The following is a 27,383-nucleotide window of genomic DNA, read 5'->3' on the forward strand; positions in this document are numbered from 1 at the left end:
TTCATTTTCATCTCCAGCTGGCTCCAAAACCTGAAAAAGTCCAAAAAGCTTTTCTTTGTGAAACCCAATATTTCTTGCTGAATAAGTGTCACAATTCAAATCCTATATAAATGACCACTGACCATTTCTTCTGTTGTTTGTGAATTGTACACAATCTCCAGCATGCAGTAATGAGTAGCATTAGTTCAGAGAAATGCACTTATTGTTTTGCAAATATAAAGGATTATTCAAGAAACACTCCAGTGTGACAAAGACACATTTGGTTTACTGCTTATAGTCAAGTGTTACAGCTGAAAATATGTATAAAGTGTCTAAAGTTTATAAACATATAAAGAATCACACCCTTGGTCTCACGTATACAGCAGACTGTGAATTTCTGTGTTCTTTATCAAATCAAATCACTTTTATTGTCAAATCACCACAGCACCTTTGCCTTGGTGAGTGAAATTCTTGGGGGCGAGCTCCAGACAATGTGTAGTTTGCATAGCCTTTGCAGAGCTTTGCGGTTGACAGCGGTGCTGTTTCCAAAGCAGGCAGTGATGCAGCCAGTCAGGATGATTAAAAGATTTGACCTTTATTGTGGATATTTCTATACGTCTATTAATTATTCAACAAGACTTTACAGCTTGACACATCAGTAAAGGAACTGTTGATAGAAGATGAGAAGAATCCAAATGAACTGAGCGATCAAGAAAACTGCATGTTAGATGAATCTGATCAGGAAGCAGGACCAGTAAAAAAAAAAACAGTCTGGGACTGATCAAACTGATACTTACACTTAAAAGAGTGCTTTTCTAACTACAAAAACCCAACCAGAAAAACACAGAAACAGAGACAATCTGAAAAACAGGAAGTCAGCATTCATTCAAAATGCCAGTGTAAGGCAATCTTCTGCTGATCATTCAGAAATTAGCAACTAATCATAAATGGAAACGGTAGAAAATGACTGAGATTTCTTTGTAACCTCCTCACCTCTAACAAACCCAACACTTTCATATCCAATCAATGAATTTTGACAAAAACATATTTCACATAATATCTTAAATAGTAATAGTAAGTGTCAGCTTAGAAAAGAAAAAAGATCTTCAATATACAAAACTAAAAATAATACCATAACAAATCATTAACACTCATTTATCATGCAGCTCAAACTATTATGGGTAGAATCTTTTTTTTTCAAAGATCAGAAAGAGCTTCATTGCAAAGTAAGGGATTTGTTTTAGCGACAGTTTCCAGTGCAGAAGAGAATACAGACAGCGCAAATATACTACTGCAGTGCAGACATACAGAGAAATACACAGCAATATCTAGAATCTGTTCTGATTCTTCAACACAGTTTCACTGAAGATCCAATAAATGCATAAACCCAGGATAGAGCGTCTGAGTGAATGTGGTGTGTTCTGTGTGGATGAGGCTCATTGTGTCAGAGACGCTGGAGAAGGACAGAGTTCACTCTCATCCACATACACTCCTATTCTATGGCTGGACACTACAGACAGTTCAGTCCGTCTGTTATTATGAACAAATGAGCATCTAGAGGGAGAGCAGAACAAACTCCAGGATTGATCATTACGTCCAAACACACATTCATCACCCTCTCCTTTCCTGCTGATGCTCTTATATGAGACTGATATCTCCACAACAAACATCCCACTCCACTCAATCTCCCAGTAACAGCGTCCACAGACTCTCTCTCTACAAAACACCTGAAGATTACATCCAAGTAACTTACTGTATAACCCAGCGTTTCCCAACTCCAGATACAAAATATGCGGTGGGCTGAGGACTGGAGTAGGGAAACGCTGGTATAACCAGCCCATCACAAGAACGGAGCTTTTTTCAGAATAATCCAGATAATCCATCTGATTTATTACAGGTGATCTAATATGAACCAGAGCTCAGATCTGTTCGTCTTGACTGTGTTTATTTCACTCCTCTCCTCATTTCAGTCGCTTGCTCTCACCAATATTTCAGTCGAGGAGCATCTCAAGCGAGATCAAAGACGGATATCACGTTATCACACTCACATGCTGTGTTGCTAATAAACATGTTATAATTTCAGCTGTTATTATATGAAAATAAATATGTAGAATGCCAAATGGCTTTTTACACATGCGTCTCTCTTGTCTGTCTTTCTTTATCCAAAATTCATTTAGAAATTTACATGAACTTTTTTTATAATGGGACTTTGTATATAGATCCTTTTTTACATTTACGGGGTTCTCAGAAAATTAAATAGTCATAGTTTTGTAAACTTCTTTAGTGGTAAATGGAAACTGCCACAAATATGTTTTTGTGTCCTCGTTTGCCCCAATAGCAAAATAAAAATAAAATCCCTGACAGTGTTTCAATGACTGTCCAAAAGAGAAATAAATACAAAAACAAACAAAAAAGCCAGAGATTGATTACAATCGTCAAAAGAGTGATAGATCAAATTTGTCATCACGCCCTCTTTGTAACAGTTACAGCAGCATTAACTAGTTTTATGTGAATTTAATGGAAATGTTTAAAAACAGAAAGTATAGTGTTTTAAATGTACATTAAATAAAAAAAAAAAATCAATAAATAGACCAAAGTATTCCTAGATTTACTTTGTTAATAGCTTTGGGAAAGCATCATCATATGGGTTCGACACTCGATTCTATATACAACATTTCTATGATGTGTTTGTGATTCTAGAGAGCAGTGCAATGGGACTTTTAGTTTGCTCTGGTGATGTGACGTGTTTCAGACGCGCAGTGCTCCTCATCTGTTGTGATTCATCTGCAAAAGGTTTGTAGTTTTGTGTTTTTATATAATGCAAACTGTTACATCAATTAAAGCTTTTTTTCAAGCTATGTAAAATAAATGCAATATTGTTAAATGTAACGTTGCAATGCTTTATTTAGTTATTTAGATACTTAGCGTTAGCCTTTAGTAACAGAGAAGTGCGTCTCAGTTCGATCTCTATATCATGAATCAATCGTGTGATGATAAGAAGTGATGAGAGAAACTGAGAATCCGAATCATTTGAATCAAATCATTTGTGAAATGATTCAGTGATTCGATCCAGCGGCACGCGGACTACAAACGACAACAACAAACACAAACGAGTGAATCACAACCGAGAATGATTTCATGAGAGTGTAATATATTTAAAATAAAAAAAACTTAAAATACCAAATATAAAATATAAATCAAGATAGCTTAAAATTGTAATCAAAATATGAACCTTTGGTGTAATTTGTATATATTTTATAAATGTCTGTTAACTCTCTGAATGTCTTACTAGTGCACTGACTAGTGAACTAGGAGCTGACTGACAAGCAGTTCACTAGTTCGCTTTTGCATATAATAAACAGCGTAAAGTTAAGCGTGTTTGGCATGCTGTCCGGGAGAGGGCTCCGAGCTCGGTAGTCATTCCCGAGCCCGGGGCACTCCCCCTGCCCAGGGAGAGGGGTCCGAGCTCGGCCTTTGGCCTGAACCCAATAGCGCTCCCCCCTGGCTGGAGGTGAGGAGAAAAATATACAGGGGGGGTGGGAGGGATGCTGGAATCAGAGATAGCTGAAGGTAGGACTGCTTGGTTATTTAAAGGGACTGTAGTAATGGGATAGGGAGAGTGATTGGATAGGGAGTGATTGCTGATGATGAATTGGCCGTGTTAATTATCTGCGCGAGCTCCTCCTGAAATTTGTTAATGAAACATCACTTCACTAGTTCGCTTTTGCATATAATAAACAGCGTAAAGTTAAGCGTGTTTGGCATGCTGTCCGGGAGAGGGCTCCGAGCTCGGTAGTCATTCCCGAGCCCGGGGCACTCCCCCTGCCCAGGGAGAGGGGTCCGAGCTCGGCCTTTGGCCCGAACCCAATAGCGCTCCCCCAAAGTGCAAAATAACTGCAGGACAGCAGCCAGGTGGCCCCCCAAAAAGCTTAACTTGAGCTGGAGGGATGCTGGACGATTAGCGGCGGGGAAGCGCGGGAGGAGCTGCTGCGGGCACTGCTAGGGAAGGAAAAGCAAAGAGAACCTTATGTGGGGTGGCAATTAGGGGGAATGAAGAATGGCGTTTTCTTGGGGGTGGGTACTGCTGTGGCGTAGGGGAAACATGCTAGGTGCTCTAGGATGTGTGGGCTTTGCTGCGCTAAAGGGGACTGAGCGGTGGCTGCCGCGTGAAACGGGGAATAAGCGGGGCGCTCTAGACAGAGCGGGCATTGTTGCGGCATGGGGAAATAAGCAGGGCATTCTAGTGTGAGCGGGCATTGCTGCGTGAAAGGGGGAATAAGCAGGGCGCTCTAGTCAGAGCAGGCATTGTTGCGGCATGGGGAAATAAGCGGGGCGCTCTAGTCAGAGCGGGCATTGCTGCGGCATGGGGAAATAAGCAGGGCGCTCTAGTCAGAGCAGGCATTGTTGCGGCATGGGGAAATAAGCGGGGCGCTCTAGTCAGAGCGGGCATTGCTGCGGCATGGGGAAATAAGCGGGGCGCTCTAGTCAGAGCAGGCATTGTTGCGGCATGGGGAAATAAGCGGGGCGCTCTAGTCAGATCGGGCATTGCTGCGGCATGGGGAAATAAGCGGGGCGCTCTAGTCAGAGCGGGCATTGCTGCGGCATGGGGAAATAAGCGGGGCGCTCTAGTCAGAGCGGGCATTGCTGCAGCGTGGGAAAGTAAGCAGGGGCTGCGGCGAGAGCGGCCATTGCGGTGCGTGCGGGCACTGCTGTGGCATGGGGGAATAAGCGGGGCGCTCTATCGAGAGCGGGCAATGCAGCGGCGTGGGGAAACAAGCAGGGGCTATGGTGAGAGCGGGCATTGCAGTGCGTAAAGGGAATAAGCGGGGCGTTCTAGAAAGAGCAGGCGTTGCTGAGGCATGGGGGGAGCGAGCGGGGTGGCTTTAGCATGAGCCGGCGTTGCTGTTCTGTAAGGGGAATAAGCAGGGGCTTGAACAGGAGCCATGCGATGTTGAGCGTGACGGGAAAAGCGGGGCGAGCACTGCTGTGCGTCAGGGGGGCTCCAGCGGGGGCGCGCATTGCTGCGTGTATAGGGGATAAGCGGGGGCTTGAACAGGAGCCATGCGATGTTGAGCGTGACGGGAAAAGCGGGGCGAGCACTGCTGTGCGTAAGGGGGGCTCCAGCGGGGGCGCGCATTGCTGCGTGTATAGGGGATAAGCGGGGGCTTGAACAGGAGCCATGCGATGTTGAGCGTGACGGGAAAAGCGGGGCGAGCACTGCTGTGCGTAAGGGGGGCTCCAGCGGGGGCGCGCATTGCTGCGTGTATAGGGGATAAGCGGGGTGCTTGAACAGGACCCATGCGATGTTCAGCGTGACGGGAAAAGCGGGGCGAGCACTGCTGTGCGTAAGGGGGGCTCCAGCGGGGGCGCGCATTGCTGCGTGTATAGGGGATAAGCGGGGGCTTGAACAGGAGCCATGCGATGTTGAGCGTGATGGGAAAAGCGGGGCGAGCACTGCTGTGCGTAAGGGGGGCTCCAGCGGGGGCGTGCATTGCTGCGCATATAGGGGGATAAGCGGGGGCTTGAACAGGAGCCATGTGATGTTGAGCGTGACGGGAAAAGCGGGGCGAGCACTGCTGTGCGTAAGGGGGGCTCCAGCGGGGGCGTGCATTGCTGCGCGTATAGGGGATAAGCGGGGGCTTGAACAGGAGCCATGCGATGTTGAGCGTGACGGGAAAAGCGGGGCGAGCACTGTTGTGCGTAAGGGGGGCTCCAGCGGGGGCTTGCATTGCTGCGCGTAGGGGAATAAGCTGGGGTTTTAACGAAGGCAGGATGTCCCAAGGAAAAGGGACGCCGAGGGGGTGGTTGAAGCGGCTAGAGATGGCGTGGACGGGGGTGGGCTGGCGGTAGAACGGGTTGGCCGATTAGGGTTTGGTGTGTTTCCCTGATAAAAGAGCGATCTGCTCGAATGTAGCTCGTGCAAGCTTCAGATGACCAGCGGCCGAGCGCTTGGATCTGCTGTTGGGAGAGACCTTTTTGGGCGGCTGTAGTTGCTGCGCCTATGCGATATGAATGGCTGGAGAAGTTGTCTGCTGGGGTACCAGAGAGAAGCAAGACAGACTTCAGGTGCTTTTGGAACCAGAAGCGTGTGGCAGGGCGGTTGGCATCATCAGTAAAGAGGGGGTCAGAGGGGAGGGAGGATTGGGATTTCCTGTGGCAAAGGAAGGCTAGGAGGGTTTGTAATGGTTGGTTGGGAGTTTGGAGGTTAAAAATATAAATGAAATGGCCCTTCTTTATTTGGTCTGTCTTGCTTTGTTTAATAAAGTAAGAGATGGTATCGCCGTCTAGCACGGTTAGGTCGGAGATGGTGGGGTGAATGGCTGGGTTAAAACTGGATGTAATGGCGAGCTCAGAGCATCTGAGGAAACCGAAAAAGCCAGGATGAACATGACGTCCAGTGTGTGGGCAGTGTGGATGGAATGGTAGCCTTTGCGGAGGGAGGAGATGCATTTGGTCAAACTATTTAAAGTGATAGGTTGTCTGGGGTCTGGGCGGTTGGGCTGGGTTTTTTGGATGCCTTTGATGAGAAGGGAGGTCTGGGAATTAGTTATATGAGGGGAAGGCGAGCCGTGACACAGTTTATGAAAAAACTGAATACCGCTAAGGTATGCTTTGATGGAGCTAGCTTGGAGGTTTTTATGGGAATTGAGGTGGGAGATAAATGAGGTGACAGTGAGCAGGGATAAAACGGGGAAAGGTAAGCTGTAGGCGGCGTGGAAAGTTTTAAAGCATTTCCACGCTGTGAGGTAGGATTGGAGAGTCCTGAGGGAGACTGCTTGGAGAATGGAGTCGATGGATGCTTCGAGAAGAGGCCTTAGGGGGAGGGTTATGGGAATATCAGTTCTGAATAAGGAGGGACTGGGGTTGGGAGCGGGTCCGCTTCTGGAGCCGGCGATCTGAATTTCTGAAAAACAAAACGAGAGAGAGAGTCAGCGATTTGATTCTTTGACCCGGGGATGTGTTTTGCAGTTATGATAAATTGGTCACGAGCTGAAATCCAAATCAAACATCTGAGCAAAGGCATGAGTACGGGGGAGTGGGAACGGCCTTTGTTAATGCAGTGCACGGTAGCTGCGTTGTCGTATTGGACGACGATGCTGGTGGCGGACCATTCTTTGCCCCATAGGGAAGCTGCGGCCACTAATGGGTAAAGCTCAAATAGTGCTGAGGATGATAGCTGGAGGGGTAAATTTGCCAACTCTGGGGGCCAGGTAGAAGCGAACCAGCGGCCCCGGAGGAAACCTCCAAAGCCGACGGAGAGGGCGGCGTTGGTATATGATTCGATATCAATTGGGGAAGAAACCAAATTGCTGTAAAAGAACGATAGCTGTTCCACTGTTTAAGGAAGAAAAACCATAAGCTGAGCTCCTTGCGGCAAGAATCAGTTATGGAAATGCGGTCCTCAAGGGTGTGGGCGGAGGAGGAGAGGGAGAGGAGATGGGAGATAAAGGGGCGGCCTTGTGGGATGATGCGCATCGCGGTATTTAGATGACCCAGAATGGATAGCAGCTCCACGGACGGCGAAATAGAATTCGTTTTTCCAGCAAATGCCAAATAAGTGCCAGAAATCTGGGTGGATGGGCGTAACTTTGAAAGCAGAAGTAATATTGACTTTGGCCAACCAAGCGCCGCGACCTGCTTTAATCAAGGTAGTGGCTTGGTCGACGTCGTGATAGTGAAGAGAAAACTCTTCAAGTGGAATGAGGCTGTTAATGCTAAGGAATGGGGAATTATGCGGAGATAAAAGATCAATTATGAGGCGTTTTTGCCTGAGAATTTTCTGGTGGCAACACCGATGGGGCTGACTCGATAGATACTAAAGGGAGGAACAGAAAAGGGGCCTATCATGAAATTTGAGTCAATTTCTTTTTAATTAGGCCATCCACTATTTCGGGTTCGGTGAGAGCGGAGTGGAGATTTGGGCAGATGAGGTTTTGGGAGGGGAGGCTCAGGACGCCGGGGTGGAATCCATGTGTGAGACCTGCTAGTGTCTGGGTCCTGATGGAGTTGGAAACTGGGGGAGGTTCCTGCGCTAAAGCGTTTGGCGGGGCTGGAAGGGGTGTGGCTGAGGCCAATGAGAAGGGAGGACGGGCCTGAGGAGGAGGGAAAGTGGCTACCGGGACCGGTAGTGGCGGTAAACCTGAGCTGCGGCCGTCTCCTGGGACGGAAAAGAAGGGGGGAAAGAGAGGGGGAATGGCGTGCGTCGGAGCCTGCGAGGATAGAGGCATGCTCGCGCTGGGGACGGCTCCTGGGGCGGAGGAAACAGAAGGGAAGAGAGGGGGAATGGGGAGCGCCGGTGCTTGTGGCATGAGCGGGGGAATGCTCGTGCTATGAGCGGAAGGCGGTGCTGCGGGCCATGAAAATGGGAGAGAAAGGAGGGGCAAGGGTTGCGGACGGGAATCGGCTGCTGGAGTGGGCGAGCTCGTGCTGCTGCGGCGGCTTGTGGAGGCGATGGCCGGCTCTCTGACAGCATGAGCGGCGGGCTCCCGCTTCGAGGATCGAGCGGGATGGGCGTGGCTGGAGACTGCGGTGTCCGGGGCGTGGCCCAAGCTTGGTGACGGCCTTCTGCTGCGTCCTGACGTGGAGTAGGGGGCTCTGCATAAGCGTAAGCTGGCGTCTCGGAGCAGTGTTGTTTTTTGACAACCATCTTAGATTTAGTCTTTATGGACTAAAATGCTTGTTAGATTTAGTCCAATTTTAGTCGACGAAAGCCAAAAAGGTTTTAGTCTAAAAAGGGGAAAAAGTCTTTTAACAAATTAATGTAGGTCAGTAAGTATTTTGCTGTTGGGTAGTGTGACTTGTAAGTTCTGAAAATAGCAGATCTAGTTCAACTCAATGTGAGCTTCCGGATCGACTATTTTCACCAATAATTGCAATAAGGAATGTTTTAAAACATAAAAGACAAACAAGGATGGAATGCTAAAACGGCTTGCCATGCTAGTATGGCAAAGAGTATTTAATGCTAAAACGGCTTGCCATAGCGGCATCAAAACGTTTAAGGTTTTGATTGGCATGCACGATAAGCAGAAATGTCATGCATTTTAAACGTCTGACGGACCACCCGTCTCATCAACGAAAACTCACGCATGTCTCTTCATGTTTTAGTCATCAACGAGCCATTTTTATCTCGTCATCGGCTCGTCGTTATCCTCATGAAAAGTGGCGTCAACGAAATGATTTCGCCATCGTTGACTAAAACTAAAACAACACTGCTCGGAGTGCGAGCAGCAGCGGTGCGTGAGGGCCTGCGGCTCCGTGATGCAGCGGCGGGCTCGATTAGTGGATCCTGTGGAGCGCTGGTGGCCTGAGCGGCGACCTGGATGAAGGCCGGATGAGCTGCAGGTTTGTCTGTATCAGAGGAATAATCCTCGGAGGACGAGTGAATCTCGGACATGTTGCGGCGATTGGGAGTGCCAATGCTGGAATCAGAGATAGCTGAAGGTAGGACTGCTTGGTTATTTAAAGGGACTGTAGTAATGGGATAGGGAGAGTGATTGGATAGGGAGTGATTGCTGATGATGAATTGGCCGTGTTAATTATCTGCGCGAGCTCCTCCTGAAATTTGTTAATGAAACATCACATAGAGATTTAGTTTGCATTGATTTTTCTTTCTATTAATTATTCTCATCTTAAACAGGACAAAGTGTTCAAACACAGAAAAACTCCTGGAGAATCAACAGAGATCCACGTGACACACTATTATAAAGATGGTGTTTATTAAAGAGGAGAGTGAAGACATGAAGATTGAAGAAACATTCAGAGTCAAACATGAAGATACTGAGGAACAAACAGGTTGGTTTTCATTCTCAAAGCTGGACTGACTCATTTGATCCTTATTAAAATGTCCAGCTCTACAGGAAAAAAAAAAACATTTGTGTAACATTAAACACAGTATCTACTTTTGATTAGAAAACAATGAAAGCGGTATCTGATAAAACACTTTATTTTGCTTGAAGCAGACAATGACACTTCAGTTTTTAACTTGACATTTTTTTTAACTGTAAGTGATTTTTTCTGCTATCATCAAAAGTGTGATATAAAATGTAAATAGCACTGAATGTTCATTATAACAAGCAATAAATAGTCATGTTTCAGAAACCAGCTTGTTAATTGAAGATGCAGGACAGCCATCAAGTAGTGCGTTACAATAGTCCAGTCTAGATGAATGCATGAAATAACTGTTCTGCATCAGAAACGGGTAACATGTTCCATAATAGTTATTCATTTTGTATTTTAAATATGAAATGATGTTACATGTACTCTGTTACTCTCCAACTCTTTAGCCAAACAATAAAATAGAAACCGAAAAACAATCATCGTAACTTCTGTGGGTTTAATTAGAAGATTTACTTAAAAGCTGCTTTTAAATTCTCTAGCGTGAAGATAAATATGACAGATTGTGTGTTTTTTTTAAAGGAGCTAAAGTTGGTAGTTACTATATGGTAGTTATGATAAAAGCACAACAATATATTATGTTACAATTAATTGTTTTTAATTATGGCTATAATTAATGGCTAAAATTGGAAGGAAATGCATTAAATGGAGACAGATCAGTAGCAGTATTTGTATCAATGAGACTGGTCTTCATTAACAATTGGCCATTTGGTGGGAAGATGCCAATAAGCCCCATATTTTAAATCTACAATCTTTATGTTGTTTTACATTCCATTTACATTTTTTAATTTGGAGTATTAATGTGAAATTGTTTATTGCCAAATAGTTTTTAATTGATTGCCAGCACTAGTCTAAATGTTTTGATGTCTGTTGCTTTGTGCCATTAAACTGCTGTTAACTTTTTTCATTTTTCACCTCAGACCTGATGGCACTGAAAGAGGAGAGTCAAGAACTCAATGAAACAGAAGAGAACGATCAAAATGAGAAACATGATTTCAAAACTGAAGAAAAATCAATTAGTTGCTCACAGAATAAAAGGTCTTCATCACTAGAAATAAATAAAAAAACACAAACTACAAACCTTATTTCTAACATGAGAATTCACACTGGAGAGAGACCTTACAGCTGCCAACAGTGTGGGAAGAGTTTTACGCATAAACATAACCTTAATATCCACATGAGAATTCACACCGGAGAGAAACCTTTCATCTGTAAACTGTGTGGGAATAGTTTTACACGGAAACAATACCTTAATATCCACATGAGAATTCACACCGGAGAGAAACCTTTCATCTGCAAACTGTGTGGGAATAGTTTTACACGGAAACAATACCTTAATATCCACATGAGAATTCACACCGGAGAGAAACCTTACTCCTGCAAACAGTGTGGGAAGAGTTTCTCACAAAAAGGAGTTCTTAAGACTCACATGAAAATTCACACCGAAAAGAAGCCGTTCATATGTCCTCAGTGCGGAAAGAGTTTTACGCATAAAAATAACCTTACTGTCCACATGAAAATTCACACTGGAGAGAAACCTTTTTCCTGCCCTCAGTGTGGAAAGAGTTTCACATATAAAGCAAGTCTTAAGATTCACATGAGCATTCACATCGGAGAGAAACCTTTCACCTGCTCTCAATGTGGAAAGAGTTTCAAGCATAAAGTAAACCTTAAGGTTCACATGACAGTTCACACTGGAGAGAAACCATACAAGTGTCTTCAGTGTGAGAAGAGTTTCACATGTCAAAGCAACATGAAACGTCATTTGCAAACCCATTCTAGGAAGAAACTGCCGTTTTCTTCAATGCAAGAAGAGGTTTAGAAAGAGTGATTTCTACAATCACCTATCATTTTTATTTTGAAAGAACGAGAGTGTAACAAGAAAAAAGCTGTGTGAAATCAAGGCTGTTCACACCGGAGCTGAATGTGGGCTGCATCTGATCACCTTCATGCAACCTTCAGTTTTATGCTATACCATGAGGCTTTTTTTTTTTTTAGGTTTTTGTAGTTCTGAGGCCATACCTGACCATCTGCTTTACTGTAGTTTCAAATATTGAGTGATTACAGTAGATTCCCTCAAATTTTGACTATGTAGAGACAATTACTCAATTCTCTGATTCAAAATATTAGACAAACTTTCACCTTGCTGGGAAAAGCAAAGCAACTGGAAGATTACAAATTAATTGACATCAACTGAACAAAATGACTTGTTCGAATTGATTTTAAGTGTATTTTAGCTTTTTGTTTAGTTGATCTCAATTTAATGTTGTGATATCTGTTTACATTAATGGACTTTATCAGGAGAGGCATGGAAATATTATACAAGTTTTTATTTTTATTTATCTCCACAGTTCGCTCTTAGTTGTGCCTCCAGTAGCCTGTATGTAACAGTAGATATTTGTTTCCTTTCTAATTCATTTGCTACAATAAACAATATTCAGCAGTTGGCCTTCAATCATTTTCTTGTTAATTATACATTAAAGAATGTATTCAATATAAATGCAGTTACTGTCTGTATAAATCTTCTTGTAAATAAACTACCGGTGCTTTTTCTGAGTTCTCAATGTCTCGTTTTAAATGTCAGGAAGTCTACCAATGAAGTGTTGAGCTACTTTGTGCCTCGTAAATGGTGTAAAACAGTGATTTATTTACATGTCTACTCCGATGCCGATTCACCCTCATTGACAACCGGTTGTAAGCATCGGCTAACTATTAGAATTTCTGTGATGATTGTTTTTTTTTTTTTTTCATCAGAGAGGTTAGGCCTAGTTTGCTATTTGGTCTTAGTGACTTAGCAGTCCTCTTCACTACTCCTAACGTTTCTCAGATTTAGGAGCTAGGTTTAACGCTAAAATGCTTTGTATATAAACATATAAGAGTCCTAAATTTAGGATTGACATGGCCATTATTTTTAAGATTTTCTCCTAAATCGGCAAGTTTTTAGCTAATTTAAGCCTTTAGATGTTTTGTGAATAGAATACGAGCCCTGACTTAATTCTTGATTTGTGAAGCTGTGGAGCTTCAGCACCACGGACAGCAGCTGATCCAGAGCTCAGAGCAGCAGTGGACCTGACGACTACTAAAGCAACAACAGACATCAATGCATTCCAGTCATGACTTTGTTTGGTTTACTGGTGCATTTTCCAAAATCTTGATATGGGAAGGTAAAATTGATCAAACTTATAGCAACTACTAGTTTTTCATCAATGTATTCAATTATCTAAAATGTATCAGCAATATCTGTGTTAAATAACAAGGTTTCTAGGCAGTTCTGACATTCTGAATTTCCTATGACATTCCTGAATCAGTAAATACATTAATAAACAAAACATTGTAGAGTTGTCAGGTGTTCAAGTCCAAGCAAAACATTGCAACAATGCATCAATTTGCATTGATGAGGGGATGCTTCTGTGGCATGGGCACCTCACTTTTAGGATGTACAATTCTCAAAAACCCATCAAATATGTAATAAAACAGGGTACTGTCGAAAATGCTGTCAGGGAAAGAGTTAAAATACTTGTATTTTTTGTATAATTGTATTTTGCACCAAGCATGCATTTGAAACACTCACTGCACACAATTGGATAACGCCACAACCAATCACAACAATACACGGTGTGACATATCCAGGTGTTAGTGCCCCGTACGCTTAGCTACCAGCGGAGCTAACTGATAGATTAAACTCTTGCCATATCCAGTCGCCAAAACAGCCAAAACGTCCTTCTTGCAGAGAAATGATTAGAGCGCGGTTTTCTGTTCCTTTTTTATATGAAAAGCCAATTCTAACTTGTTCATTGTAGCGCTCAAAGTCGTTTAAAACAACTGGTGTTCATCTGTAGCCATCTTTCAACGTTTACTAAATTATTCCGGACGTCACAGCGCTGTCATCATCTTAGTTCGCCTCTGGCCCGCCTACATCAGATACACCGATTTGATTGGTTCCCAGAACTGCTTATGTAATGCAGTAACGTGCATCATTGCTGATACCAGAGTGTCTTGCAGAGACACTTCAAATTGTGCTCTCGTGAGACCTCTGGATTAGAGCTTAGAACCCAAAAAATTAAACCCGATCCTACCCGAGCCCGTGCACCTTGTGTCCGAGCCCGACCCGGTCCGACACATTAACTGTAATTATGAGCCCGAGCCGATTTAAACCTGACTATTTTTTAATACGTGAGCCGTTATAACGGAAGTTCTCAACTACAATTCTAAGTTGTTTGAACTACAGAAATTAGTTTAGATATATCTTATTGAAAAATGCAACAAGGACGAAGCATGTAAACTGCATTGTTTGTTTATTCAGAATGGATCGCAAATAGATCCGAATGAAAAAAATTGCCTAAAAAAACCTGAACAATAATAAACACAAAAAATGAAGAAGTAATTAACTTTGGATGGCATATTTAATACATATAAGTTTTAGAATATTTTTAAACAAAATAAATATTTTAAAGCCTATTATAAAACGTAGCACTTAATGCACTTCACAAAGCCGACACATATGTTGTCACTGCCCACGACTTGTTGAAAATGTTTCCATATCTCCGACTTTCCTCTGAACTCTAAACTCTAGAATCTAAACTCTACTCTGGTTTCCAGGGTAGTGCATTAATGTAGGTTATGTAACAATGAACAAAGTACATCGAGGTGAGTTTAAGTAAACTGCAACAACTATTTGTTAGTAATAGATACAATAAAAAAAGTTGTATTCTAAAACATTTTTAAAAGATTCAAGTTAAAATCGAATCCTATTAAAATCATGTAGAAATTATCCTACAAGACATTTGTCTCGTCCTATGAGACAATTCCTAATGGAATCCAAGGAATGATGAAAAGTGTTGAACTAAACTTCCTCACAAATAGTTGTTGTTGTGAATTAGCTTAAGAGGGAAATGTATATTAATAATTAATTTATGACTAATTATGATTACAATTATTTACATCAGCTGCCAGTTGTTACTGAAGCAGAATTAAATATCGCCATTGACTAATCTATTGGTCCAACGATCATTCAGGTTAATTTTACATTGGCTGCGTTCAAAACCGCATACTTCCGTACTATATAGTAGGCAAAAAGCAGTAGGCGAGCAAAAAAGTATGTTTGAATGTTCAGTATTCATACAAGAGTAGGCGAGAATTAGTAGGCGAGTGCACTAATTCTCGCGAGATTCGGGCGTACGTCTACTTAAAGTGCGTTAGAATATGCCTACTTACCTACTATATAGTAGGAAAAAAGAAAGAAGTATGTTCGAAACCTCAGTATTCATAAAAGAGTAGGCGAGAAATCCCCGGATGTCCTACTGCTTCAGCCCAGATCCTGAAGTGTTCATCTGATGCACACTTTTCAATCCCAGGAGGCCACAGGAGGCTAAAACGTCATCATCGAACGTGATTGAGAACCGCAACGAGAGTGTTTACAAATGTGAGTATTACAAACCAAAACACGTTTCCCTGTCTTATAATCGTATTTGTTGAGCTACTGTATCGTAAACTGATGATTTGCATAAGGTGTCAATACGTGTAACGTTAAAGTATATTTGTGATTTCGCTGTAAAACACGTTTTATTAAGTATAGCGACCGTAGCATCTTAAAGATGATTGCTAAATGTTTAACAACTGACAGGAACATGTTATGAGAGAATTAAATGAGCACATCACAACACCAAACAGACATCTAAATGAGTGATGGACGTTATGTGAGTTTATGTAGAATTCTCTGTTGTCAACACTGCTTTACATTAATGTTATGTAAATAAACACATGTACATATAGTAACTAAACATGATTTATCTATTTCATTTGTCTAATAGTACTGTTGATAAATTCAGGAGCATTTGTATTGGATAAAAAGCCAATTAACACAACAGCTACCTCATAAATGTAGTATTGAGCACATGAATCAGAGGGAACTGAATCTTGTGTGGATGTTACAGGGACAGATGAGACAAGTATGCTTGTCTGGTGAAGAGTGATTGATGAAGCAGTGCTGCCATCAAAGGCTTTGAGTGAGTACACTACAGACATCTATTTAAACCTTAAGTTGCAGTTTTATTAATAATAAAAAAAACTTTAAGCACTTTTCTGATTCTAGATTTCTGTGCCTTTGTTGCAGATATTTTGCGGTGGAGCAGGACCTGAAAGGAAAGGTGACAGCAGCATTTGTGGGGAAAAAAAAGTAAAATCTGTAACTTAATATAAAGTTTGGTAATTGTGTTACTTCTAATACAGAGATCTAATGAAATTGTGCTGTTAAAATGACAACTTTTGTATTGTATTTGTGCATCTTTGTATGATCTGAAATGTCTGCGGCAGACTGGTGTATGCATCGAGAAAAGAGAAATCCACAGCAGCATCCTGGAAATGGTCAAGTGCCATCGATGAGACCCTCCATCACTCCACCTGCTCTTTGTCTCATCTGGACCAGATGTTGCTGTGGTCTCTTCATCCTCAGAGACCAAAGAGCCAGCGAGAGCGTCTAGAGAAAGACTAAAATACCAATATGTCTGAATAAAGCTTTGTTCCATGTGTCTTTATTTATGTTCATGGTTATTTTATTATTTTACTCATATATCCATGTTGTTATCAGTAAATAAAATATAAGTTTCATTAACATATGCATTAATTAATTACTTGATTTAAAAAAAAAACATGCTTGTTTTACTAAAAAATATAATTAATTATAGGTCAGCATTTATCATTATTATTGATCAGTGCATTCTGAGGTAATCTTAATTTCTAAGCAGTAATACTTACATTTTTTGAGTGTAAAATCCTCAAAAAACACCTCCAAACACAAGATCTTCAAGCAGCTGATCCACGTCTCCTTTGTGCAGATATTGCAAACATGGAGGAAGATGTACTAGGTAGGGTCGTTGTGTTACTGATGCTATGAGGTGTTTGAGCACCTGTTGTGCTTATTTTCATTTTATTACTAATACTACCTAACTTACAATTACAGGCTCAGGGTAAGATGGAATTTATCTTTAACAATGGACAATCATAATGAGAAAAACTAAAAACATAACTATTAGGCTTGCTTACATCATAGTATGCAATTATATACACAGGGAAATATGATTAAATATCTCTGAATAATCAAAATATTCACATCATCGTTTATCAAAAATTGGATTTGTTTTTGTTATTGATAAGCCTCAGGGATGAAAAGAGAAATTTAACAAGAATTTAAGTTAGCTTTGCGTATGGATAAACAATTTTGAATACAAAACAAAAGAAATAACTTATTCAAAAAATTAAGAATTTGGGTTTTCCTGACAAAAATTATTTCTTTAAGAATTAAAAAATACAAAAACCTAAAGGAACCCAAAACGTATCTACTACAATCACAATAAAAGAACAGCTGTTTCTTAAACATGACCACAAAATGAACAAATTTCATCAATATCAAGATATTTATAGAAAGATTAATTAAACCTGTCGCTATATGTTAAGTTGTTGCACTTGTTATAACGTCGTTGGTCACATGATAACGTCAACATGGCGGAAGACGTGCAGATCACATCCATACTCAACGAGATTTGGCTGTAGAGTAGGTACTCTTTTAGCGCTCGTTAAGTAAGTACTTATTGAAATTAAGTACCTACTCATTGAGTATGCGGTTTCGAACGCAGCCCATGTGTTTGTGATTCTAGAGAGCAGTGCACCAATGGGACTTTTATTTTGGTCTGGTGTGACGTCATAAAGCTGCGCTGCGCTCCTCATCTGTTGTGATTCACGTGAAGGTTTGTGGGTTTTAAAGTTTTTAAATCAATGCAAATTAAAGCATTTACATGCTATGTAAAATAAATGAACGTATTGTTAAATATAAAGTTGTAATGCTTTATTTAGTGTTAAATAAAGTAGTCTTAAAACGTTATCCTTTAATAACAGAGAAGGTACGTCTATTTCATGAATCAATCGTGTGATGATAAGAAGTGACGAGAAAGACTCAGAATCCGATTTGAATCAAATCATTTGTGAAATGATTCAGTGATTCGATTCAGCGGCACGCGGACTACAAACGACAACAACAAACGAGTGAAATCACAACCGAGGATGATTTCATGGAAGTATAATTTATACTTCCATGAAATCATCCTCGGTTGTGATTTCACTCGTTTGTTATAAACAAATAATTGAATACCAAATATAAACAAAAATAGCCTACCTAAATGTGAACCTTCTGTGTAATTTGTTTATATTTTATACATTTTATTTATAAGTCTGTTAACTCTCTGAATGTCTTACTAGTGCACTGACTACTGAACAATGAGCTGATTGAGACGCACCCAGAGATTTAGTTTCTTCGATTGTTCTTTCTATTAATTATTCTCATCTTAAACAGGACAAAGTGTACAAACACACAGAAAAACAACTGGAGAATCGACAGAGATCCACGTGACACACTATTATAAAGATGGTGTTTATTAAAGAGGAGAGTGAAGACATGAAGATTGAAGAAACATTCATCAAACATGAAGATACTGAGGAACAAACAAAGATGGCATTCATCAAAAAGGAGAACGAAGACATAAACATTGAAGAAACTTTCAAAGTCAAACATGAAGATACCGAGGAACAAACAGGTTGGTTTTTATTCTCAAAGCTGAAATGAATGATATTTATGAATAATGCCACACAGGTGTAGAAATGTTTTGACATTTGACAGAAGTGTTGAGATCACAAACTAATGCTGCCTTCAAGTGCAGCTGAGAATATCCTGCTTTCACACTGGCCATTTGTTATTAAAATGCAATTCTTCTAGTAAGATCATTTAATTTACTGAATTTTATTTTTTGTTCTTTTTAGAACAGAGAAAAACCGTAAGAAATAGGAGAAAACAGTGCTGTAAATATAAAAGTCAAGAAAAAAAAAATAAGGCAAAACAAACATTCAGGTTAAATTTAGATATAATAATGTGAGGTATACGATTTTAATGTATAAGTTGTACACTTCTATATTGTGTATAAAGTAGAACAAAATATATAAAATAAATTAAGAGAGGAAAAAAGAAAAATAATATCAATATAATCAAGTGAATTGATGACCACTGTTCAGGAGGCATCAGAATGGAGCAGAACTTATAAAGAAGGGATTGTATTTTATCATGTGAACGCTATAAACCAGTGGTTCTCAAACTGGGGTGTATGAGGTGATGGAGGGGCATGCGAACAAAATGCTGCGCTTTGGCATTCATTTAACTGTACCCCACTATTTTAAAGAAACTTTGAAACTAAGCAAGTACTTCTGACAAGCCAAATTCTACTTTCGGTATAACTTGATAGCATGAAGAACAAATGTTGACAGACAATTGAATACAAATACAAACACAATATAAACAAATTTTGAGCCATGATCCAGCTTTGTTTGCAAAGACTGAGCAGCTCCTTTTATACCTAAAGATGATACCCTCACCTTTTACAATTCACCTGCCTCCTGTGTTTCAAAACAGTTTACTTAGTTATTCTACAACCTTTTCACTTTTATTTTGTATCTGTCCCAATTGTTTTGGAGTGCATTGCAGACTTGAAAAAATGTTATATTTATAAAATTTATCATTTTACAAATCGTCCCAACTTATAGCATTGTAGTTAGTTTTCTTCGAGGTATTTGTAAGCAAACTTTGAAATATTCTTAAAATTTGTGAAATATAGTAGAGTTTGCATTTCGTCCATTTGCATGTCTAAATGTGGTATTACCCACCAAAATAACCGTGTACACTATGTCAGAAAAACGGGAATTCAATATAATCTCAAAAAATGGGGTAAATACAATTTTTCACTTAAACCTAATAGAAAATATCCTGACATATCACAGTAGTACAAAAGGGTGTTCAAGAGTTCCAGGAATGAAAGAACAAACTAAAATCTCTTATTTAAAGTTTAACAGGAATTTTTATTTAAATTTGGGTGTCAGACAGTATCAGCATCTCAACAAACACTGAAGCTTAGCTATGAAATTCACCAACTTGCTTAAAAACTCTGTTAGTTTATGTTATTACACCTATGAAGTAACTTTTTACAGTAAATTATTTGAACACTGTCTTTTTTTATAAATTCAATGCATTCTTAAATTAATTTCCTAAAAATCCTAATGATCGCATACATTTGAATTATTATAAATATAATAAGAGCCCTTATTATGAACACAAAATAATAATAATAGTAATAATAATAATCAACTTTAATCTTCAATGAGAACAATTAGACTGTGCTTTATTTAATGGGGACGGTAAGGGACCTGGATAATGGACAGGGGCGCTGGCCCAAAAAAGGTTGAGAACCACTGCTGTAGACCATAATATCTTGATTTCTCAATTAGAAAATTGCATTGGTATTAAGGGTACTGCGTAGGAATGTTGACCTCTTCAGCGTCCTTCTGGTGTGGAGTTCCTCGAGCTTCCATTATTGGGCCTATTTTGTTCTCTATAAATTTGCTTCCCCTAGGGTCCAGCTGTAGGAAATATGGCAACTTGTTTCTTTCATTTTTATTTATTTTTTTAATTGGTTTTTTTTTTTTTTCAGAATAATTTGCATACACATTTATGGGTAAACAGTGTAAATTATTTAAAGGGAAAAAAGGAGAAGAAAAAAAAAGGGAAAAGCAATGAAAAGCACAAAAAATAAACAAACAACAAAAACAACCGCAGTGTGGTCCACATTATTACAATACCAGCATGTAGGACAGCTAAGGATACATAGTGGACTTATAATCAATACCAAGGCAGTTCAGAGGACTTTCCCACAGCTTCTCAAATGATTTAAATTTACCTTTTAATATGTGTTCAATCTTTTCCATAAGTATGGTTTCTTTATTCAAGATTATCCAGTCCTTGATAAGAGGGGGTTCTGCCCCAACCCATTTATTCATAATTAATTTCCTCCCCAACATCAGCAAAGGTTTAAAAACATCTGAATATTTAAAAAAAGTGGAGGGCAAGACACCTAGTAAGCACATTAATGGGAGGCTGTAACTGTCTCTTTATATATTACAGATAGTTTGTCACAAACACCATTCCAAAAATCAGCAATCAAAGGACATTCCCAAAGATGGTGAAAGAGTGAATTTCAGCTATATGGCGAGGAGCTCGGTCAGAAACGTCTTGCCACTCTTAAAGCGTCACGTGACCCCCAACTCGTTTAATTTAATTGCAGATGATTCTCAGCTTTATATGCCTTTGAAAAAGAAAGGTGCAAAGTCCGTAGTACCATTGTTGGACTGTCTTGAAGACAATAAACCTGGTTGGCCCTGAAAAATTCTTTTTTTAAGTTTAATGAAGAAAAGAAAAGTTGTGGTATTTGGATCCAGGGGTGCTCATGAATCTTCTCAGTTGGATCTTTGTGTTTTAAGATTATATGTGAAGCCCAATGTAATAAATGTGGGTGTTATTATGGAGTGAAAACTAGATAAACAGGTTAATTCAGTAATTTCAGCTAGTTGTTTTCAGTTGAGGCAGTTATCCAAAGTGGAGTCATTTCTATCTTTTAGTGACTTTGAAAGAGTAACACATATTATTATTAGATATTTACCAGCTTTCTCACACATTTGCAGTTGGTATAGAATGCTGCAGCTCGTATGTTGACAGGAAACAAGAACATATTACGCCAATTCTGGCACCTTTCCATTGGCTTCCTGTTCATTTTAAACTCGATTTTAATTTATTTTGGTTTTAGTGTTTAAATGGACTTGAATATTCTGAATTAATGCAGCTATACACTCCAACAAGAGCGCTTACAGGGGTTGGACAAAAAAACTGAAACACCTGGTTTTAGACCACAGTTAGTATGGTGTTTGGCCTCCTTTTTTTGGCCAATAGAGCATTTCGTCTTTGGAATTGTCATATACAAGTCCTGCACAGCTGCCAAAGGCATTTTGAGCCATTCTCCTCTTGCAGATCAGGGGTCAGGTCACTACATGATACTGGTGTAGGAAAATCTTATCTGACTCGCTCCTCCAAAACACCCCAAAGTGGCACAATAATATTCAGATCTGGTGACTATGCATGCCATGGGAGATGTCCAACTTCACTTTTTTTGTTCATAAGACCACTCTGTGGGGTTGGACAATGAAACTGAAACATTGGCCAATATAATGTTGGAGGTTTCATGGCTATATTTTTGCAGCCTGGTGGCCAATCTTCACTGACTGCACATTCCACCAGTAAGAACAGGTGTGAACGTTGACTATGTGCACCCAATGGTTCATACAATGTACTCTGAAGGTGGTACCATGTATCAGGATGATAATGCACCAGTACACACAGCAAGACAGGTGACAGAGTGGTCTGATGAACAAGAAAAGTGAAGTTGGACATCTCCCATGGCATGCATAGTCACCAGATCTGAATATTATTGTGCCACTTTGGGGTGTTTTGGAGGAGCGAGTCAGATAACATTTTCCTTTCATTTTATGTCAGTTAATCATAAAACGGCCCTGACATGTCACTAGACATTAAGAAATCATGTTCATTTCAAATACTTATATCACTGACAACAGTGGTCCGGCCAGGATATTGTCATTTAAAAGTGAGAGTTGCAGCCCTCAACTGATGTTATTGTTGTCATTTTGTGTTTTGGTCTGAGGCGCTACCCTCCAGCTATCTACCAATCACGAAATCAGTAGAGTTTCGTGATCCGGGTTGCCAGCTCTGTTACAGCTGCGGCTATACGAAGGTGTCGGATAAAACATGTATAACGTTACGAAACCTAAAAGACCTCGTTATGAACCCGAAATACGTCGTGTTAAAGTCCGAAATAAAACCAGGATTTGTATAGGAGATGCCTTTGAAAGATGGAGACGGCTGAAAATGGAGAAGAATTTGAAGATAGACGCCATTGTTGGTAATTTTCTCCTGGACAAGTAAGATTCATCTATGTTTGGCTAACTTTGCTTCCGTAGGCTACACAGTGGATTTCCCACGGTCGGCAGTACTAAATGCATTCATAAAAAGCTTTATATCGCACCTCGAGCAGGGTATGAAAACAATCTATGTTCTGACTGAAATGTGGTATTACAGTACATCTTTACGAAATATTTGGCTAATCGCCATCTGTAAATTTCTGCGATACATAATTACTTCGCAAAACATCTCTCGTGAAGCATAAACATAATTAACAGAAGAAAAAACAATTACTGTGTAAGACTCGTCACTTGCCATTGGAAGCTCCTTGAAGCAGCCTACTCCTGTAGCTTAGCTGGCAACCTCGACTCGGGGGAGCGGGAGGCGATACACCGTTGTACAGTATTTTGAAAGTGATTGCAGTACCAGTTTTGGCCGCAATCCTACATACGGTTCCTTTAAAAACCAGGAGACCTAGTCTAAACTCTCATACTGTGTTAAAAGCCAAAGAGTAAAGATGAGTTAAGTTTTTATGATTGTGCTGGACTTGTCTGTTTAACAGTGGTGTGAAAAAGTGTTGTCCCCCTTTTTTCACACTTTAACATTTCAGATCATCAAACAAATTTAAATATTAATCAAAGAAAACACAAGATCCAGTTTTTAAATGAAGGTTTCTCTTAATGAACAAAATCCAATCCCACATGTCCCTGTGTGAAAAAGTGTTAAAACATAACTGTAGTTTATCACACCTGAGTTCAGTTTCTCTAGCCACACCCAGGCCTGATTACTGCCACACCTGTTCGCAATCAAGAAATCATTAATAGGACCTGCCTGAGTGAAGTAGACCAAAAGGTCCTCAAAAGCTACACATTTTGAGATCCAAAGAAATTCAGGAACAAATGAAAATGAAAGTAATTTGGACCTATCAGTCTGGAAAAGATTATAAAGCTGTTTCTAAAGCTTTGGGACTCCAGCGAGCAATTATCTACAAATGGCAAAAACATGGAACAGTGGTGAACCTTCCCAGGTGTGGCCGGTCGACCAAAACTACCCCAAGAGCGCAGCGATGACTCATCCAAGAGGTCACAAAAGACCCCACAACAACATCTACAACAAGAGCCTGCACAACTGCATGAAAGAGACTGGGCAAAATGGCCTGCATGGCAGAGTTCCAAGACAAAAACCGCTGCTGAGAAAAAAGAACATAAAGGCTTTTCTCAGTTTTGCCAGAACACATCTTGATGATCCCCAAGATTTTTGGGAAAATACTATAACGAGACAAAGGTTGAAGTTTTTGGAAGGTGCGTGTCCCATTACCTCTGGCTTAAAAGGAACACAGCATTTCAGAAAAAGAACATAATACCAACAGTAAAATATGTGATGGTCTGGGGCTGTTTTGCGGCTTCTGGACATGGGGTACGTTTCCCAAAAGCATCGTTAGTTCCATTGAACTCTATTGGTAACGACAAAACTTTTGGAAAAAAAATCCCCGGGACGACTTGCTGTGATAAATGGAACCATGAATTCTGCTGTCTACCAAAAAATCCTGAAGGACAATGTCCGGCCATCTGTTCGTGACCTCAAGCTGAAGCAAACTTGGGTTCTGCAGCAGGACAATGATCCAAAAAACACCAGCAAATCCACCTCTGAATGGTTGAAGGAAAAACAAAATGAACACTTTGGAATGGCCTAGTCAAAGTCCTGACCTGAATCCTATTGAGATGCTGTGGCATGACCTTAAAAAGGCAGTTCATGCTCAAAAACCCTCCAATGTGGCTGAATTACAACAATTCTGCCAAGATGAGTGAGTCAAAATTCCTGCACAGTGCTGTAACAGATTCATTGCAAGTTATCACACACTTGATTGCAGTTGTTCCTGCTAAGGGTGGGCCAACCAGTTATTAAGTTTAGGGGGCAAACACTTTTTCACACAGGGCCATGTGGGTTTGGATTTCCTTTCATAATAAAAAAAAACTTCATTCAAAAACTGTTGTGTTTATTTGGTTATCCTTGATTAATATTTAAATTTGTCTGTTTGTTTGATTGATGATGATCTGAAACATTAAAGTGTGACACATGCAAAAAAAAAAAAAAAAAATCAGGAAGGGGGCCAACACTTTTCCACACCACTGTATGTGTTTATTGTTTTAAATTTAGTATACTTGCACAGCACTTTAATAAACACTTGTTGTATTTAAAAGTGATTTAAATTAGATAAATAAACTTTGACATTGACCTAACAGGTCAGTTTAACAGCCCGTTTTTTGATTGGCTAACATAATTGCCCCCTTAACAAAACCTCAGAAAGAATTGTGTGGGGATTTTATCCCCTTTTTTTCACCGTCTCTTTCTAAATTTGTTGCATTTTATTCCCTAGGAGACAAAAATTGTACAGGAAAATTAAGATTAGTCTGTATATAGATAGATCCTAAACTCTGTCATTAGATTTTCTTGATTTTTTATTTATTAATTGTATAACGGCCAGCCTAAATTCTGTAGGGTACCGGCTGAGCAGGATGTTTTGTGCCATTAAACTGGGGTTAACTTTTATTCCTTTTTTTCCCACCTTAGACCTAACAGCGCTGAAATTGGAGAGGGAGGTACTGAATGAAACTGAAGATCAGTTTGAGAATCTTCATGATTTCGTATCTGGAGAAAAATCTTTTTGTTCCTTACAGTTTGAAAAGACTTCTAAACAAAAAAGAGCTCAAACTACAAACCTTGAAGTCCACCAGAAAATTCACACTACGGAGTACCCTTTTACCTGCCAACAGTGTGGAAAGAGTTTTACTCTAAAAGGAAGCCTTAAAACACACATGAGAATTCACACTGGAGAGAAGCCTTACACATGCAAACAGTGTGGAAAGAGTTTCACTCGTAAAGGATTCCTTAAGATTCACATGAGTTTTCACACTGGAGAGAAGCCTTATACCTGCCAACAGTGTGGAAAAAGTTTCACTCTAAAAGGAAGCCTTAACACACACATGAGAATTCACACTGGAGAGAAGCCTTACACATGCAAACAGTGTGGAAAGAGTTTCACTCGTAAAGGATTCCTTAAGATTCACATGAGAGTTCACACTGGAGAGAAGCCTTACACATGCAAACAGTGTGGAAAGAGTTTCGCTCAAAGTGGTAACCTTGAAGTCCACCAGAAAATTCACACCATGGAGAGTCCTTTTATCTGCCAATGGTGTGGAAAGAGTTTCACTCAAAAGGGAAGCCTTAAAATTCACATGAGAGTTCACACTGGAGAGAGGCCTCACACATGCAAACAGTGTGGAAACTGTTTCAGTCAAAAAGGAAGCCTTGACAGGCACATGAAAATTCATGATAAAGAGAAGCCTAAGAGATCCCCTCAGTGTAGAAAGAGTTTCAAACAAAATATATAGAATGGAGTATTCTAATTCACATTTTAAAGCATTATGTTTTGTCCATAGTACACTTTAAGCTCAGTCCAACACAATATAGCTAGTTGACACGGTAATGCATAAAAGAGCAAGGAATAATATGGATTATGGACAATGCGTTTGCTCTGTCTACAATGTAAGAACTTCACATTTGTATATCATGAACTGAAAAGAGATCTCACAGGAAGTGCAGTTTTTTGGTTGAAGCACAATAAAGGACATTGTTAGCATTTTTAACATCACCGTTTCGGATTACAACTACAACCCTTGTTCCCTGAGAAAGGGAAGGAGACACGAGGACATACAGAGACAGGCTCCTCCCTCCGTCGTCTCCTCCTTGGACTCTGTTCATCATCCTTCTCCCGGATGTCCATTCTCCTCGTCCTGTTGTTCCATCAGTGCAAGGATGGACCTTCCAGAAGGGGGACGATATGCCAGGAATATGGACCTGTTTTTGTTTCTGTGTGCCTTTTTTTGGTCCCTTTCCTTTAGTCTAGTTAGTGATTCTGTGCACCTGTGTTACCCAGCTATCCCATATATTAAAATCAAAGTCTGTGCATTCTGTCTCTGTTGGGTCTCTATCATCCAATATGTGTGTCTTCCCTGTTCAAGTATTGGAGCAGTTTTATGAAGCACTGTCACCCTGCTATAAACCTTATTTCTAACAAATATAGTTGATTTATTTGTTAACAAGCAAGCACATGAACAAATAATATAATGAAGAACATACATTTCCTTAAAATTATGAGCGTTCACTGGTTTACAAAGCACACTAAAATTCAAAGAAATAATAGACTCACAAAACTGAAGCTAAACGATCCTTGTGTTGAATCTTTTTATAAACTGATCATGAATTTACTAAAGCTGAGTTACTAAAATGAGATGTGTGTGTTTAATAGTTATGTTTGTTCCAACAGGTTAAATGTTTTTTTTTTTTTTTTGGTTTTAGTATGAATACGTTCATGCCTACGTTCAAGCCTTACATTTATCTATAAACTTCCTGTCTGTCATTGTCCCCATCTTTGGTTTTCATTCACTAGCTGTCCTTGTGTTATCATCCCTGTTTTTTCTCCGCATCAGTCACAATTTTCTGGTTTCTCTGTCTCCAGTTGCCCACAATGTATGTTAATAGTGTTAGCCAGTTTGTAGACTATGTATTATTATCTGTATCTGTGTCTCACACAAAATTATACATTTTGTTGTTGTTAATTTTTTATCAATCTCAGATTTTATATGATTAGCTGGCTTTGGGATAACCAACA

At 40.1% G+C, this 27,383-nt stretch overlaps 1 protein-coding gene across 1 annotated transcript in view; it reads left to right on the forward strand.

The window, feature by feature from the left end:
* LOC141332959 (uncharacterized) overlaps nucleotides 1–26,953 on the forward strand; it is a 56,760-nt gene extending 29,807 nt beyond the window's left edge. Inside the window, exons 3-5 of the mRNA XM_073837915.1 lie at nucleotides 10,967–11,689; nucleotides 18,296–18,458; nucleotides 25,283–26,953. Coding sequence (XP_073694016.1) covers nucleotides 10,967–11,689; nucleotides 18,296–18,458; nucleotides 25,283–26,103 — 1,707 coding nt within the window. The 3' untranslated portion in view covers nucleotides 26,104–26,953. The remainder of the gene's footprint in view (nucleotides 1–10,966; nucleotides 11,690–18,295; nucleotides 18,459–25,282) is intronic.
* Nucleotides 26,954–27,383: the final 430 nt, after the last annotated feature.

Source organism: Garra rufa, chromosome 4, assembly GCF_049309525.1.
Source record: "Garra rufa chromosome 4, GarRuf1.0, whole genome shotgun sequence".
Lineage (NCBI taxonomy): Eukaryota > Metazoa > Chordata > Actinopteri > Cypriniformes > Cyprinidae > Garra > Garra rufa.